This window comes from Pelodiscus sinensis, chromosome 6 (assembly GCF_052426305.1).
Source record: "Pelodiscus sinensis isolate ZL-2025 chromosome 6, ASM5242630v1, whole genome shotgun sequence".
Taxonomy (NCBI): Eukaryota; Metazoa; Chordata; order Testudines; family Trionychidae; genus Pelodiscus; species Pelodiscus sinensis.
Window position 1 is genome coordinate 29584268 of NC_143057.1, and position 15308 is coordinate 29599575.

Consider the following 15308-nt stretch of genomic DNA (forward strand, 5'->3'; position numbering starts at 1 on the left):
CCAACTGATTTGCTAAATTCAGCAGAAAATCTGGGCCATTGTGATCTAGGTCAGTGTGTCTCTCCTCTGCAATGGGCTACATCTGAACTGAACACAAAAAGGCAGATGCTTCCAGCAAACAACAGGCATCTGGATATTTAAAAGTTCGATACATGGAAAGCAAAGTCATGATTCTTAAATTTGTTCTTTCCCCATCAACCCGTGGTTATTTATAAAAACAATACTACTGCTAAATCTGGAAGTCAGTTCCTGCCACATATTAGGAACCTAATTCTCTAGTGCTCTGTACCTTGTCTAGCCATTTACACCAGGGCAAAATGAGTGCAAAGTGGGTATATATGCTATCATTCTGATTAAGTAGTGTGGTACACCTACTATGCCCTGGTGTAAATAACTGCACAAGATTCAGAACAATAGAAAACTAGATTCTAAATATACAAATCCATGCCTAGTGGAGGAAGAGAAAAACATTAACTTTGCTGCTGTGATCATTTTCATATAGCAGGACCTAAACATTTTGGGGAACTCCAAACAAGAGATGTTTTGCAGGGAGAGGAGATACAACAGACGTTTGTTTGATTGGCTTGTTTGTATCTCTGTTTCGTTATCCCTACAAGGTACTTCTAAGCAATGGCTCCTTTCCCAAAAGACAAAAGCTCACAAAAGCCACTGCTCTGGGGACAAATTATACCAGGTTTTGGCTCACAATGTGGACACAAACCTTTTTTCCAAAATGGTACTTCAGGAAGTAATATAAAAACATAGTGGTCTCCTGTACTCAGTTATTCATAGGTGACAGGCATGCCTTTGATGGGATGTAAGGACTCTGTCCCGTGGTTGGCATGAAGAGGATTAACTTTTGGTTCCTGGGGAAGATTAAAACTGCACCCTAGCTAGTAGTAAACACATTGAGCACAGAAACATATACCTCATTCAATTCACTATTTTGCTTTGTAATTCCCCATTAAATGAACTAGTGTAGAACAAAACATTTAGCCAATGTGTTGATACATCATCATAATCTACATTTTTAGTTGTCCCCCCCACCTGTGAAATAGTTTTAATATTAGCTTCAACAAAGAAGAAATAACTATAAAGAAATCAGCACAACAACCTGTGCAATGAACTGTTGATTATACGACTTAATGTTAATCCAGGGGTCATTTCTGGGTCTGTTGCTTGATGTGTTTTTCAAACTGTTGATAGTATTGTACAATGAAACTTCTTCCATCTATCTCCTTGCTGTTGGTGCTCTAGGTAATTTCCAGTTATGTGTTGTAAAGTTTGGCCTGTGAAAGAGACATATGTAGAAATTTCTGCATACAAAAGATGATTGTTCAGGCATCTGACAGCACTTACAGCCTCTAGTCAGAGTCCCATGACATGTGACCAAAGCTTTGTATCCCGACTCTACTCCAGAAATTAAATCAGTTAAGGGGATTCTTGAACACCAAATATTTGGTGCACACAGCGCTCTCAGCTGAACAATACGCCCAAACATACAATGTATAGAATATACTCCAATAATCCTTTTATGGTTGTTAACCTCATCCAATAATAGTATGGGTCTCTGTAATTCTAAGATAACATGGTAAAAGGCACAGGGAGCCTTAGTTTAGATGGTAGTACAAACAAAACAAAAAATGTGCATTGTTTGTTCCAGACATAAAGTGCTGTGATTTCCCTATCCAGTCTTCAAAAAGGAATCTGAAAAGTGCAAACAGTAAGCATGGCAGATGAAGGGTCTTCATGGGCACACGTCCATGCAGTCTTTTGAATCTGTGACATTCGTCATGATTAAGTCCTGGGTTTGAGGATTCATGTCTCCTTTAAAAAAAACAGAACAATACAGTTTAAAAGGAAAATTTAATGTAAAAAACATTTCTATTTGAAAACAATAAAAACAAAATATTGAGAGTCTAATTCTGATTTACATTCAGCATCCTTTACACCATATTCGCAGTGCAAAAGTGCCTAAAAGAGGGAATAAATTATAGTAATTAGAGTATAAAATTATAGAGGGCATAAATTAAGATTGCTTTATACTGACAGAGTGACATAAAGAGGCCACAGTATAAATGAGAGGCAGGCCTTGCATATTACTATTAATAATTGTGAGTCAGATTATGAACAGCTTATTGAACTGGTGAGCATTGATTTTCATAAGCAGTCCTTGGACTGTATACTTTAAAGTTATTTATTGCAGTCCTAGGGGAATTCTGTAACTTTACTATGCCTCCAAATGCAACAATTGCAGAATTCCCCCAGGACTATCATTGCCAAAGATGTGTGTGTTTCCACATGCCCATCAGTGATGAGAAGAAGTGTGCTGACAAGACTAACACGATTAGTCAAATACTTATCATGGCCATTGTCAGAGTAATTGTACGGGCAGAATCCCTTAGTCTTCCTATGGCTTGCATAAAGACAGTCACTAATGTCTATGCAGTGCCATTCATACTTTTGTGCCGGGGAAGATAATAGAGCAAGTAATTAAGGAATTCATCTGCAAACAGCGGGAAGATAATAAGGTAATAGGCAACAACCAGCATGGATTTGTAAAGAACAAATCATGTCAGACCAATATGATAGCTTTCTTTGACAGGATAACAAGTCTTGTGGATAAGGGAGAAATGGTGGACGTGGTATACCTACACTTTAGTAAAGCATTTGATATAGTCTCACGTGACCTTATCAATAAACTAGGGAAATACAACCTAGATGTGGCTACTGTAAGGTGGGTGCATAACTGGATGGATAACTGTTTTTAGGGATTAGTTATTAGTGGTTTGCAGTAATGCTGGAAGGGCATAACAAGTGGGGTTGCTCTGGGGTCTGTTTTGCGACTGGTTCTGTTCAATATCTTCATCAATGATTTAGATGATGGCATAGGGAGTGTGCTTATTAAGTTTGCGGATGATACCAAGCTGGGAGGGGTTACAACTGCTTTGGAGGATAGGGTCATAATTCAAAATGATCTGGACAAACTGGTGAAATGGTCTGAGGTAAATAGGAATAAGTTGAATAAGCACAAATGCAAAGTATTCTACTTAGGAAGGAACAATCAGTTTTACACATACAGAATGGGAAGCGACTCTTTAGGAAGAAGTACTGCAGAAAGGTATCTAGGGTTCATAGTGAACCACAACCTAAATATAGGTCAAGAGTGTGACACTGTTGCAAAAAATAAATGCAAACATGATTCTGGGATGCATTAACAAGAGTGTTGTGAGCAAGACATGAGAAGTCATTCTTCTGCTCTATTCTGCACTGATTAGGCCTCATTTGGAGTATTGTGTCCAGTTCTGGGCACCGCATTTCAAGGAAGATGTAGAGAAATTGGAGACGGTCCAGAGAAGAGCAACAAAAATGGTTAAAGATCTAGAAAACAAATTCTATGAGGGAAGGCAGAAAGAATTGGGCTCCTTTAGTTGAGAAAAGAGAAGACTGAGAGCAAACATGATAGCTGTTTTCAAGTACAGGCAGTCCCCGGGTTATGTACAAGATAGGGACCGTAGGTTTGTTCTTAAGTTGAATTTGTATGTAAGTCGGAACTGGCGTCCAGATTCAGCCGCTGCTGAAACTGACCAGCGGCTGACTACAGGAAGCCCGAGGCAGAGTTGCTCTGCCCCAGGCTTCCTGGAATCAGCCGCTGATCAGTTTCAACAGCGGCTGAATTTGGACGCCTGGGACAGAGCAGCTGGGGCGCTGCCGGGTAGGTCCCCGCAGTGCCGCACCTCAGCGCTGCAGGGACCAACCCAGCAGCACCCCAGCTGCTCTACCCCAGGTGTCTCCAAGTCAGCTGCTGCTGAAACTGATCAGCGGCTGATTCCAGGAAGCCGGGGCAGAGCAACTAGACCAACCCGGCAGCGCCCCAGCTGCTCTACCCCAGGTGTTGTCGGCGAGAAAAGCCTGGTCTGCTGCGGGGAGGGGGCGCACTAGCTGCGCCCCCTCCCCCAGCAGACCAGGGAGACGCGGGTGGCGGGACCACCGAAACGCCGCAGTCCCGCCCGCATCCTCTGCGGCTTTGCTCCACGTCTCCCTGGTCTGCTGGGGGGCAACTCCCCCCAGCAGACCAGGGAGACGGGGAGCAAACCCTCGGAGCACGCGGGCAGCGGGACAGCCGCGGCACGTCTGGGCTGTCCCGCTGCCCGCGTGGTCCGCGGCTTTGCTCCGCATCTCCCTAGTCTGCTGGGGGGGGCTCCCCCCAGCAGACCAGGGAGACGCGGAGCAGCTTTTCTCGCCCCAGAGGACGCAGGCGGCGGGACCGCGGCGCATCTGGGCATCCCGCCGCTCCCGTCCTTCGGGGCGAGAAAAGCCCCGTTCATAACTGCGGATCCGACATAAGTCGGATCCGCGTAACTCAGGGACTGCCTGTATCTAAAAGGGTTTTACAAGGAGGAGAACAAAAATTGTTCTCCTTGGCCTCTGATGATAGGACAAGAAGCAGTGGGCTTAAATTGCAGCAAGGGAGGTGTAGGTTGGACATTAGGGAAAAACTCCCTACTGTCAGGGTGATTAAACACTGGAATAAATTGCCTAGGGAGGTTGTGAAATCTTCCTAGGTTGTGGAGATATTTAAGAGCAGGTTGGAAAGACATCTATCAGGGATGATCTAGAGCTGGTCCTACTGTGGGGGGCAGGGGACTGGACTCAATGACCTCTCAAGGTCCCTTCCAGTTCTAGTATTCTATGATTTTATACCAAGGATGCAGCACCAGTAACAATATTGAAGTGCAGATATAAAACCTGAAATAAAGATTGCAGGTTACCCATTTCACATGTTGTTCTCAATATATAGGTTTTTGTGTGGTTAGAAAATTGTATACGATATTTTTAATAATTGCTTATTACTAATGGGGAAGATTTGCAAAATTATATGTTAGTTCTTTTATACAGAGATGTAGGCCAACAATATTTTCTGTGACTTTTAAAAATATTTTATATTAATCCACTTTCATTATTTTTACGCTGCTTTTGTGCTTTCTTTACCAGCAGGAATGTTTGACAAAGTCTCAATTCAACCAAACATGCCTAACTTCAATAGTCCCATTGACATCAAAGTATCTACTCTTAGGCTTAAAGTTAAGCACATGATTAAGTGCTTTTGCTGAACTGCTGCCCAAAGCAGCAAATTTTAGTCAATAATTTTCCAGAATATTAGCAAAATATAGATTTTAAATGCTCATCCAATCAAGGAACAGAAGCACCACCTTGTAGTGACCAATCAAAACAGTTCAAAATCTGAATCTAGAATGAGATTGGGCAAGATACGGCCTGGGGGACAGATCTGGCCCACCAAGCCTTTCAGTGCAGCCTGAGGTCCACCCCACTGGACCCACAAGCAGAGAGCAGCCCTGAGGCTCAGAGTAGCTGGCTGCTCCATCTGCCTCCCTGCACTGAGGGTAGGGGGATGTTGCACTGGCTGCAAACCCCCTCCTTCACCCAAACTCTCTCAGACCTCCCACCCTTTCCTGTACTCCTATCCCCTACCTTGAGCTCCCTTCTTCACCGAACCTCCATCCCAGACCTTGCACCCTTCTCCATAGAAAAGTGTGGCCCTTGACCAAAATTTTGGAGTTACCCTCCCCCATCAAAAATGATTGCCCACCCTGATCTAGATCACTGGCAAAAAAGTAGCTCATGAACAAGCTATGAACCAAGATTTTAAAAAATTATTTGGCAAATATTTTTGAATAATGAATACAGTCATTTGTGACAGAAAAATAATCAAATATTCACTGAGCCCTGTTTACAACTCTAATAACTATGATTTGCATCCTGAATTTCTTATTTTCAGACAAAATTCCCACAGTAACTATGATATTTATGAGCGAGTAACACGTATTCTAAAACTTGCTAAAATGAAGTCCAACAGGATTATTTGTCTGAATATCATGTGTAAAAGTGTACACACTTATGGAGCCTAAATAATTGTGTAAATGTTCTAAATCTTCATTGCTAACATAGCTTAAGCTGGACAGTTCAGAATTTCTTACATAAAAAGTTATTGTTCCTCAAACTGAGGGATGATAGGACATTTTCCAGTGCATTACAGTAAACGTCTGTGGCTTTCAAACTTCACATACACACTCAGCAGAGAATAAAGGTTCTTTCCAATGTTTCTTAAAAGTGCATGATGCTAAAAAATATAATTGGCTGTCATATGATTTACTGCATACTGCACAGACATTTTCAGTTATTAGAATGAGGAAGTAAAACAAGTGTTATCTTTGCTCCCTTACAGATTCTTCTTTTAATGTGTTTCATTATAACCTCTACCATACGACTTGATATGTAAGCAGAGGTGAAAAGAATTCTACAGCTGTAAGAAATCAAATCCATGGGAAGCCACGCTATGCGCTCAAACAATATGCATTAGGGTTAGGTTTGGACCTGCACTGGAGTTCTCTCTGCTCCAGTGCTTATTTTGCTTGATGGCTTTAGCTAAGATCAAATTTTGCTGTCATGTCTGCCTGCAGCACCTTCACTGAAGTTTTACATCCATTTGTGAGAATGAAGAATTTGGCTTGTAATTATTAAGATTTATTTTTAAATGATTAATTGGAATGGCATGAAAGTGTCTTTTTTTGGACACAGTACCCATTAACATTAGTGGATTGAAAAGCCAGAGGTATCCTGCAGTACAGATTGAACCTCTGTAGTCTGGCACCTTTGGGACCTGACTGGTGCTGAACCAGATAATTTGCTGAACCACAGGAGGTCTTTATTGTCTAGCTGCATTACCAACACTTCCACTGCTTGCTGGGCCCTTAGAGGACATTTGGGGTAAATTACAGCTAAAAACCAGCACAGAATACTGAGAGCCAAGTCTGGTGGCTGAAAACAAACTTTATGGGACTGTGGGAAATATGGCCACATCCATGATACGTGGACATCCAGCTAACTAAAATCATGCTGAACCACAGATGTTGCCAGATCAAAGAATGCCAGACTAGAGAGGTTCTACTTGTGTATATCATTCAAAATGTAGTGAGTCATTTCTATGAAAAACCCAATCTCCAGCAATCCAGTTCCAATCTACATTTCTCCCTTGGAAGCTCAAAGTCATCTTGTCACCAGGCCACCTTCTAACTTGTCTTGAAAGTTAGAAAAGGGAATTTATTTTCAATTTAACCCCATCTTTTGAAAAAGATGTAAACTACCTGGCTTGTAAACTACAATTTGTTGCTTCTACAGAGACCATTCCCAATACAGAAACAAAACCTCACCTGTGCCAGAACTTTGCTTCACAAGATTTCACTGCTTCTTAGGGATTTGGTGGTCTCTTTGGCCTGTGGACTAATTTGAAACAGTTTTGGGACTGCTCTAAATTATGTCTTGTTTCAGTGACTCCCAAGGAGCCATTCTGATAATGAAGGATTGCTGGGACACCACAACACTGTGGCCACAATCGCTCTAATAGCCAAAAACCTTGACATATATCTTGTTCTGGGTTTAGGAAAAAGCTGGTGGAATAGACTCAGATCCCTGTGCCAGGAGAAGCTCCCATTGGCCAATGGGACGGACTTCAAGGGCATTATGCGGTGCAAAGCAAATGTATCAGAGGCCAGAATCTGGCCCATTATTTCAACTGTGTGCTACAGAGTATAGTATCTGGCAGTTCTCCATACTGCTTTCATCCTGGGTCTGTCTTCAGCATATTATTAACAAACAGCTTTATACTCTACAACCTCGTTATTCCTAATTTGGGAATACCCATACTATGGACTCTGCCAGAATGGCAGTGCATCAACGCACTCTGCTGGAAGCTTTTCCCCATCACTCCCATCGCGGTGGGGGACACGGAGCGCCAGGTAAGCACTCTGTCCACATCCCCTTCACTTTCTCTCCAGGCTGGCAAAATCTCTGATCTGACAAATCCTGATTCCCAGGGTGGCCAGATTAAAGAGGCTGAAGGGTATAGATTTTTATCTACAGTATCTCACAATGAAATATAGAAATATTGTTATCCCTTTTTGATCAAATGGCTAGTCAAAATTCTGGACTCTAGGGATCTCCAGCTGGAACCAGAAATTTATGTTGTAGTATATTATTTTCTTTCACGCAGTCTTGTGTATTTACAAGGAACACACAAAGTCCTGCTTCTCTGAATTCGGGAAGGACCAAAACAAAAAGGATAGCTCCTTTGTTTACAGTCTCAAGCTGCTTTAGCAAGCACCAGACCCAAAACTTCTCTCTCTAGCTTTTCCTAGGGTCACATGCCATGCTTACAGATTCCTGGCTGGCTTTCTTGATATCTCTGAGTCCCTTTCTCATTTTCTTATCTCTCCCACTCAGGCTACCAACAGCGGGGGAAGGGCAGTTGCCCCAGCTCCCACCAATATAAAAGTGCCAGCAGCAGCAGTGGCTAGAGCCCTAAGCCCTTTAAAAACAAACACTACACTAGATTTGAGCCAAAGAGAAGGAAATCTACGACCGAAAAATCTACATTCACCAAAATTATCATCTGCTACTGTACCAGATTATAGCTAGGAGAAACACAATGACCTGATGTGGCCCTATAATCAGACCAGCCGCTCAGACAATACCTTGGAGAGAGGAGGTGACCTGTTCTTTATGATCTGAAAAGTCATAGGATTACACTTAGAATCTGGAGAACATTATGACTAGACTTAATAGCACTGTTAATGAAAGTCAAAGTTAGACTCCAAAGTACATAGTGGTTCTTTAGTTTTATCATTTGACTGATTCTTTACATATTAATAATGCCTTTATTATAAAGAAAAAGTCAGAAGCAGGAAGTATAAAATACTATGACTTACTGTTGTCTTCTTTGTGTAACTGGGGGCTTTTTCTTTTTTTTCCTGTTAAAGCAAGTGTGAACACATTTGACTTAGAGAATTTTATTTTAAAAGTTTCTACTTTAAAAAATAATGTAATATAATTCAACCAATGTTTAGGTAGGTATCCAACAGATTTGGGTTCTTACATTTGGCATGAGACTGTAAGAAATTTCTCTGAGGCTCTTCTGTCTGACAATTACACAACCAAATCCTAGAGCCTTTCACTGCAGGATTAAAGCCCATAATCTTCTGTTCATTCAAGTTTTGTATTAAGGTAATGTATAGTTTACTGGAGGAGTGATTTATTAGCAAGAACAGAGTTGAATAACAGGCCTGCTATCCATTATTATTTTCCCACTATTGTTTTCCTTCAAGTAGTAAAACATTAAGAAAAATGCAAAATAAATAAAGTAAGTAAACCCAGCTAATAATAATTCAGTAAAGAGTGTGGCACAGACACCATCAAGTTAGCTATTTACTCTGCACAAAAATCGTACATAATATTCCTGTGTCACATGGTGAGGGAATTAAAACCTAATTCAAGTCTACTCTGCATATGTCTTTACTTGCTGGCAGACTTGTACTGCTGCAGTCAATGCTGCAAATGTCAATTGAGCAGATCTGGTGAAGATACACTAAATTGGAGGACGAGCAGTCTCCCACTGATTTGTGGACTCCATCTCCCTGAGAAACATAATGGAAATTGATGGAAAATGGTCTCTCATTGACACAGCACAGTGTATGTAGCCACTTGGTAAGAGGATCTAACAACGCTGACTTCAGTTACGTTATTCATGTAACTGAAGTTGCATAAGTTAGATCAATTTACCATAGTAGTGTAGTGTTCCTTATAAGCGGAGTGCTTGGGTGGCCACCCAGGAGAAATTCAGGTGCTGCCTAGCTAATTAGCAGAGTGCCCACTGCCTCCATCACGTTTCTACTGGTGGTGTACATCCATGCATGCTTCAGTACACATAACATAACAAAATGTGTTCCATACATAGATGGAAAAAATTAGAGGGAACATTGGTGTAGACCAGCTAGAAAAATCAGTCATGGTTAGATAAGAGTTCCTCTGAAAAACAATAGAATCAAATGACAAGTGAGTGGTGGGGGAGGAGGGAGTGTACAAATTAATCCAGTGGTTCTGAAAGGCCTGAAGAGCAAATTAGGAGACACATAAATAAAGTCAAAATGTACCTTTTTTGGCATGGAGCTTTGTGAGTGATTTTCTCTTTAGAAAGATAATTAATGCAGATATGAGAATAACTGCTATTATACACGTTGGGATGATAAATAAAATCAGAGATTTTTTTCCAACTGATGAACCTCTTTGAGCTACAAAACAAAACAAAGCAACCAAATATAGTTTATAAAATTACTGGATCTTATTCTCACTTATACTCTGGCCTGTTTATACCACCATGGCAGAGCAAAAAGTCCTTAAAATGGGTGGATATAAGCTTTTATACTTACCGTAAGGCTCCTGTAAGCTTTAGACCAGAGTGGTGTAAAGGGCTCTTATTGCAAATGAAAATTAGGCCCATTCTGTTCATGACAGCTCAGTGAATACTAGGGATATGATAGTGTAAACGTGTAAAGCTTGGGTTCATTGGTTAACCTTCACTGTTATACGCAGGCTCCCCCCCCCTTCCCCGCCCCCCAGTGCTGCCTCTGATAGCTGGCTTGCCACATTCACTGGGCCCTGTGGAGCTGCCTCACCTCCCTTTCCCCCTCTCCCTGGCATGTAAATGTGCAATAGCTGAAAATTTCTGTGGTTACACATTTACCAAAGTAAACACATTTTAACATCCCCAATGAATACTATTATAAATCATCTGTATACAGATCAAAGACTAGTTGGATCGAGCTCCAGAAAAGAGAAGACCATGTAGATTGGAGATATACTCTAGGGCTAAGTCTACACTGCACACTTCCTGCGCAAGAACTGTTTTGCGCAAGAAATCTTGCACAAGAGAACGTCCACACTGGTCACAGTGCATCGTAAAAGCCATGTGCTTTTGCGCAAGAGAGTATCCACACTGGCGGGACGCTCTTGCGCAAAAACAGCAGCCCGGAACTACTTTGCAGAGGGCAAAAGGGCGCCAGGAGTTTCCAGGGGTGGGGGCTGAAGCTCCTTTGAGACGTGCTTAAAGGGATCTCTCTGGACAGCCGTTTCTCTTCTGCTGAGTGCTTTGGGACCTCCTGTACGGACTGACAGCCGTAGCAGTTCTAGTTGTGGTTGCCCTCAGCCTCTTTGGACACCACAACTTCTGCCCTAGTGCCTTTTGTGACTTTGGCATCCTCACTGCTGTGCCATGCAGCCAGGTGTAGCCCTGTGCCTGCTCTGGCCCCACACGGCCATTTTGGAGTGCCTGCAGCTGCTGCTCCGTGCTGCTGCGCTACTCCTGCAGGAGCTTGAGACCAAGCTCGATCTGGACTCCCTCTGCATGGATGTGGTGGCGTCCCTGTGGCATCCGCCCCCAACCGTGGAGATGTGTTATTGGACACTGGACACCAGTACTGACTGGTGGGATCGGCTGGTCCTGGAGCAATGGGATGACCAGCAGTGGCTCCGGAACTTCACAATGCGAAAGCAGACGTTCCTGGAGCTGTGTGCCCAGCTCGCCTCAGCGCTCTGGAGACATACCACCCGGCTGCGGCCCACCATCCCGGTCAACAAGAGGGTCACCATCGCACTCTGGAAGCTGGCCACCCCAGACAGCTACAGCTCAGTGGGACACCAGTTCGGGGTGGGCAGGTCCACAGTTGGTGCTGTTGTGATGCAGGTAAGTCCTGGGGAGGTGCTGCACTCCCTGCCCGGGGGAAAGGAAGACTCCAGGCTGGGGGGTGGGCAGAGTGGGGGACACCCTGTCACCCAGGGGTTTGTGCCATCCCTCCCTCACACAGGCCTTCTGGTATGGGGGGTGGGCCTGTGGGGTGACGGGGCCCTGGTGTGTTTGGGGACAGAGGGCACCATGGGGGCAGGCACCTCCCCAAGAGATCATGCACCTACCCTGCCTCATTCAGTGTGTTCCCTGTGTTTCTGGGTGCCCTTCTGCAGCTTGTCCGTGCCATCAACGACAGCCTGCTCCAGAGAGTCATCCGCCTTCGGGACGTGGATGCAGCGGTGGCCGGCTTCGCTGCTCTGGGGTTCCCCAACTGAGGGGAAGCCCTGGATGCGACCCACATCCCCATCTGTGCCCTGGAACATCGAGCGGCCCATTTTATTACCTAGAAGGGGTACTTCTCCATCATGCTCCAGGCCCTCATGGACCACTGTTGCCACCTCACAGACATTTGTGTGGGGTGGTCCGGCAGGGCACATGACGCCCGTGTCCTTCGTAACTCCAGCCTGCATTGCAGTATGGAAGTAGGCACTTTCTTCCCCCAGCGGGAATGTACAGTTGGGGACGTCCACATGCCTCTCTGCATTGTGGGGGACGCGGCCTACCCCTTCATGCCCTGGTTGATGCGGCCCTACACAGGACGGATGGACCCTGGCTGGGTACGTTTCAATGACCACCTGAACCGGACCTTCAACCAAGTCAAGTGCACCTTTGGCTGGCTGAAGGCGCGCTTCCGTTGACTGCTCACCCGTCTCGAGATGGATGAGCAGAACATTTCTGAAGTTATGGAAGGGGGAGGCCTTCCTCCCGGGGTGGATGGCAGCCGAGGGCCGGGCATTTGAACAGCCCTGCACAGCCACCATCTGCCAGGCACAGCAGGATAGGGTGTGTAACTGGGAGGCCCTGAAGGAGATGTTCTCCCCTGCCACACTGTAGGGTCGCTTTTGTCTCCCATCTACATCTCCCTCCCATCCCCAACCCTTCCTTCCTCCGCCTCCCCTCACCTCCCAATAAATAAAACAATTTTTTTCTTCAAAAAACAGGCAACTTTTATTTGTACTTACAATAGGGAAGAAGAATGGGCAGTGGGAGGGGCCTCTCAACTGGGAGGGGGAGGAGGAAGCAGCTCTCAACTGGGACGGGGAGCTATTGCTGGGAGGGGCAGCTCGTGCCAGTGCCTCCGTGGGTGCAGAGGCCTTGCTGTCCTTCAGGACAGGGATGTGGGCAGGACGGGGTGCAGAAGGTGGGGACATGGCAGTGGCTGGAGGGGCAGCTGAAGGAACAGTAGGAGGGGCAAAGGAGGAGCAGCTGGAGGGGCAGCAGGAGGGAGCATGGGGGGCATGGCAGGGGGATGTGGCAAGGCCATGCTGTAGTGCACGGCATGACCGATGTGCGAGGTCAGGGTGGTAATTACGTCGCACATCCAGTCACACCACTGCAGGAACTGCCCCCAGGCCTGCTGTCGCCACTTCAGGTCAGCCTCAATCTTTCGGCTGACTGCTGCCTCAATCCTTTTGACAGCCTGGACATGCCGCCGGAGGAGCCGGTCCCGCTGCCTGGCCCACTGGACTGGTGCCTGGGTGGTTGATGGTGCCACTGCCGCAGGGCTGGAGAGTCCCTTGCTCCTGGGTGGTCCTGCTGCAGAGAACACAGAAAATGATGAGGCAGTCAGGCAGCCCTGCCCACACTGTCCCTGAGCCCCATGCCCTCCGCCCTAGCCCCAGGCGACACCACACTACTGTGGCTTGGGCCTAATCGGTCCCCATGTTAGCATACAGGACTCCTTGGAGTAAAGTGATCCTCCATGGATTGTAACCCTTGGGAGACATCACTGTGAATGAAGACCCCCCTTGTCTATGTCCTGGCCACTTGGCATGTGGTGTGTCAACCTGTGGAACTCCTTGCCAGGAGAGGCTGTGAAGGCTAGGACTATAACAGGGTTGGAAAAAAAGAGCTTGATACATTCATGGAGGTGAGGTCTATAACAGGCTACTAGCTAAGGGGTAAGGAATGGTGTCCCTGGCCCCTGTTTATCAAAGGCCAGAGATGGATGGCAGGAGACAAATCACTTGATCATTGTCTTCAGTCCACCCCCTCTGGGGCACCTAGCACTGGCCCCTGTCAGCAGACAGGTTACTGGGCTAGATGGACCTTTGGTCTGACCCAGTACGGCCGTTCTTATGTGTGTCTGCATTACACTGTGCACACTCCCTCCCCAGGGTAGAGCACATGGCTTCGACTCTTGTCACTGGCTGTGAGCAACACACCATTGATGCTGAAGGCATGTTTCCATATGCATCCCCACATTGCATGGGAGCAAGTACGACAGATGAGGTCTGGGTTCTCGGACTCCTGTCAATTGATGTCCTCGGAGATGGAGTCAGGGTGACTGGGGAGTGTACCATCCTTGCAGCAACACACAGTAGCCACAGGCCCAGGCCAGCCGTTTCCCCGCTCCCCCGTCCCGCTAGCCCTCATACAAGTAGCCCAGGGAAGTGTGTGGCCACAGTGAGGGACTTGCCTCGGGGGCAGCCTAGGGGCCGGGAGCAGCCGAGGGGCTCCGGGGGGGCCGTGATCACAGGGCTGGCTCACTGCGGTTTTCCCAGGAGCAGCTGCTGTGTCACACGGCCAGGCATGGCTGCGTGCTGTCTGTGTGCGGCACCCTTTGGGAGGTGTGGGGTCTGGCCTGAGCTCTTGGCCCCTCCCCCCCTCGGCCAGGACAAGTGTGAGCAGCAGGGTCCCAGGTGTGTCCTGGAGCTGCTTGCCGCGTCCACATGCCACACAGTCAGGCTGCACGAGGTTGCACGTGCTGTGTACTGCTACACAGCGTGCAGCTCGAACTGCCTGAATGACGCTCCCTCCCACCCCCCTCTATCCCCAGGCACTACCCCCACCTTGCGAGTGAGAAGTGCAAGCAACACTCACCGGAGGATCCTTCACCAGCCTTGGATGAAGCCCGGGAGACATCCTGGCTGCTGGGCACTGGCTCCAGGTGGAGGGTGATGGTGCTGCTGTAGTCGTCACCCTCATCCTCTGACTCAGATCTGGTGGGCAGGTCACCCTCTTCCTCCGGCTCGGCTGGCCTGGTGACAGGAGGGCGCAGGCCAGTGTCGACGGGCACCGACGGTCCTTCCATGGCCGTGTCCCCCAGGATGGCGTGGAGGCGGTCGTAGTGGGGGCAGGTGTCGGCTCCTGCCCCCTGGTCCTTGGTGGCCCGGACATAGCCCAAGTGCAGCTCCTTCACCTTAGCCCAGACCTGTTCAAGGGTCCGGGCTGGATGTCCCTGCTGGGAGAGCGCCTGGGCCACGTGGCTAAAAATGTCCGCATTCCGGCAACGGGTACGGGGGTCATGGAGGGCTTCTTCCTCGGCCCACAGGTCAAGGAGGGCCTCGACCTCTGCCTGGGACCAGCAATGGGCATGCCGCTTTGTGCCCCTCCGGGTCTCCTAGGAGCCCTGAGGTGGCTGCTGGGAGGAGGCTGCAGGCTCTCGGGGTGCCTGTGGAACTGACATCTGTGGCAGGCTCCTGAGTGCAGCTGTTGCGTGCTGGAGCTGCTGACTGTGCTGCTGTGGCCGTGCAGACTCTGCAAGCTGTGTGTGACTTTAAGGGGGGGGGTCCAGTAACCAGGAAGTAAGAAGCTGTGAGTGCAGGTA

The 15308-nt window shown here is 47.0% G+C and overlaps 2 protein-coding genes across 6 annotated transcripts in view; both read right to left on the reverse strand.

The window, feature by feature from the left end:
• Positions 1 to 1613: 1613 nt before the first annotated feature.
• Positions 1614 to 15308, reverse strand: part of LOC102456519 (programmed cell death 1 ligand 2-like) — a 51677-nt gene continuing 37982 nt past the window's right edge. For 3 of the 5 annotated variants that reach the window (XM_089779218.1, XM_089779219.1, XM_089779217.1), the window contains 3 exons: positions 10007 to 10145; positions 8787 to 8830; positions 1614 to 1827 (listed from right to left, as the gene is read on the reverse strand). In XM_089779218.1, coding sequence (XP_089635344.1) covers positions 1748 to 1827; positions 8787 to 8830; positions 10007 to 10145 — 263 coding nt within the window. In that variant the 3' untranslated portion in view covers positions 1614 to 1747. The remainder of the gene's footprint in view (positions 1828 to 8786; positions 8831 to 10006; positions 10146 to 15308) is intronic. The other 2 variants (XM_075931619.2, XM_075931624.2) reach the window with 2 other exon arrangements.
• On the reverse strand, positions 10152 to 15097 carry LOC142829826 (uncharacterized). The gene is made up of 2 exons (XM_075931625.2): positions 14582 to 15097; positions 10152 to 13294 (listed from the first exon to the last, which is right to left on the reverse strand). Exons 1-2 carry the CDS (start codon positions 14790 to 14792, stop codon positions 12864 to 12866), a joined length of 642 nt encoding a protein of 213 aa, XP_075787740.2. The 5' UTR covers positions 14793 to 15097; the 3' UTR covers positions 10152 to 12863.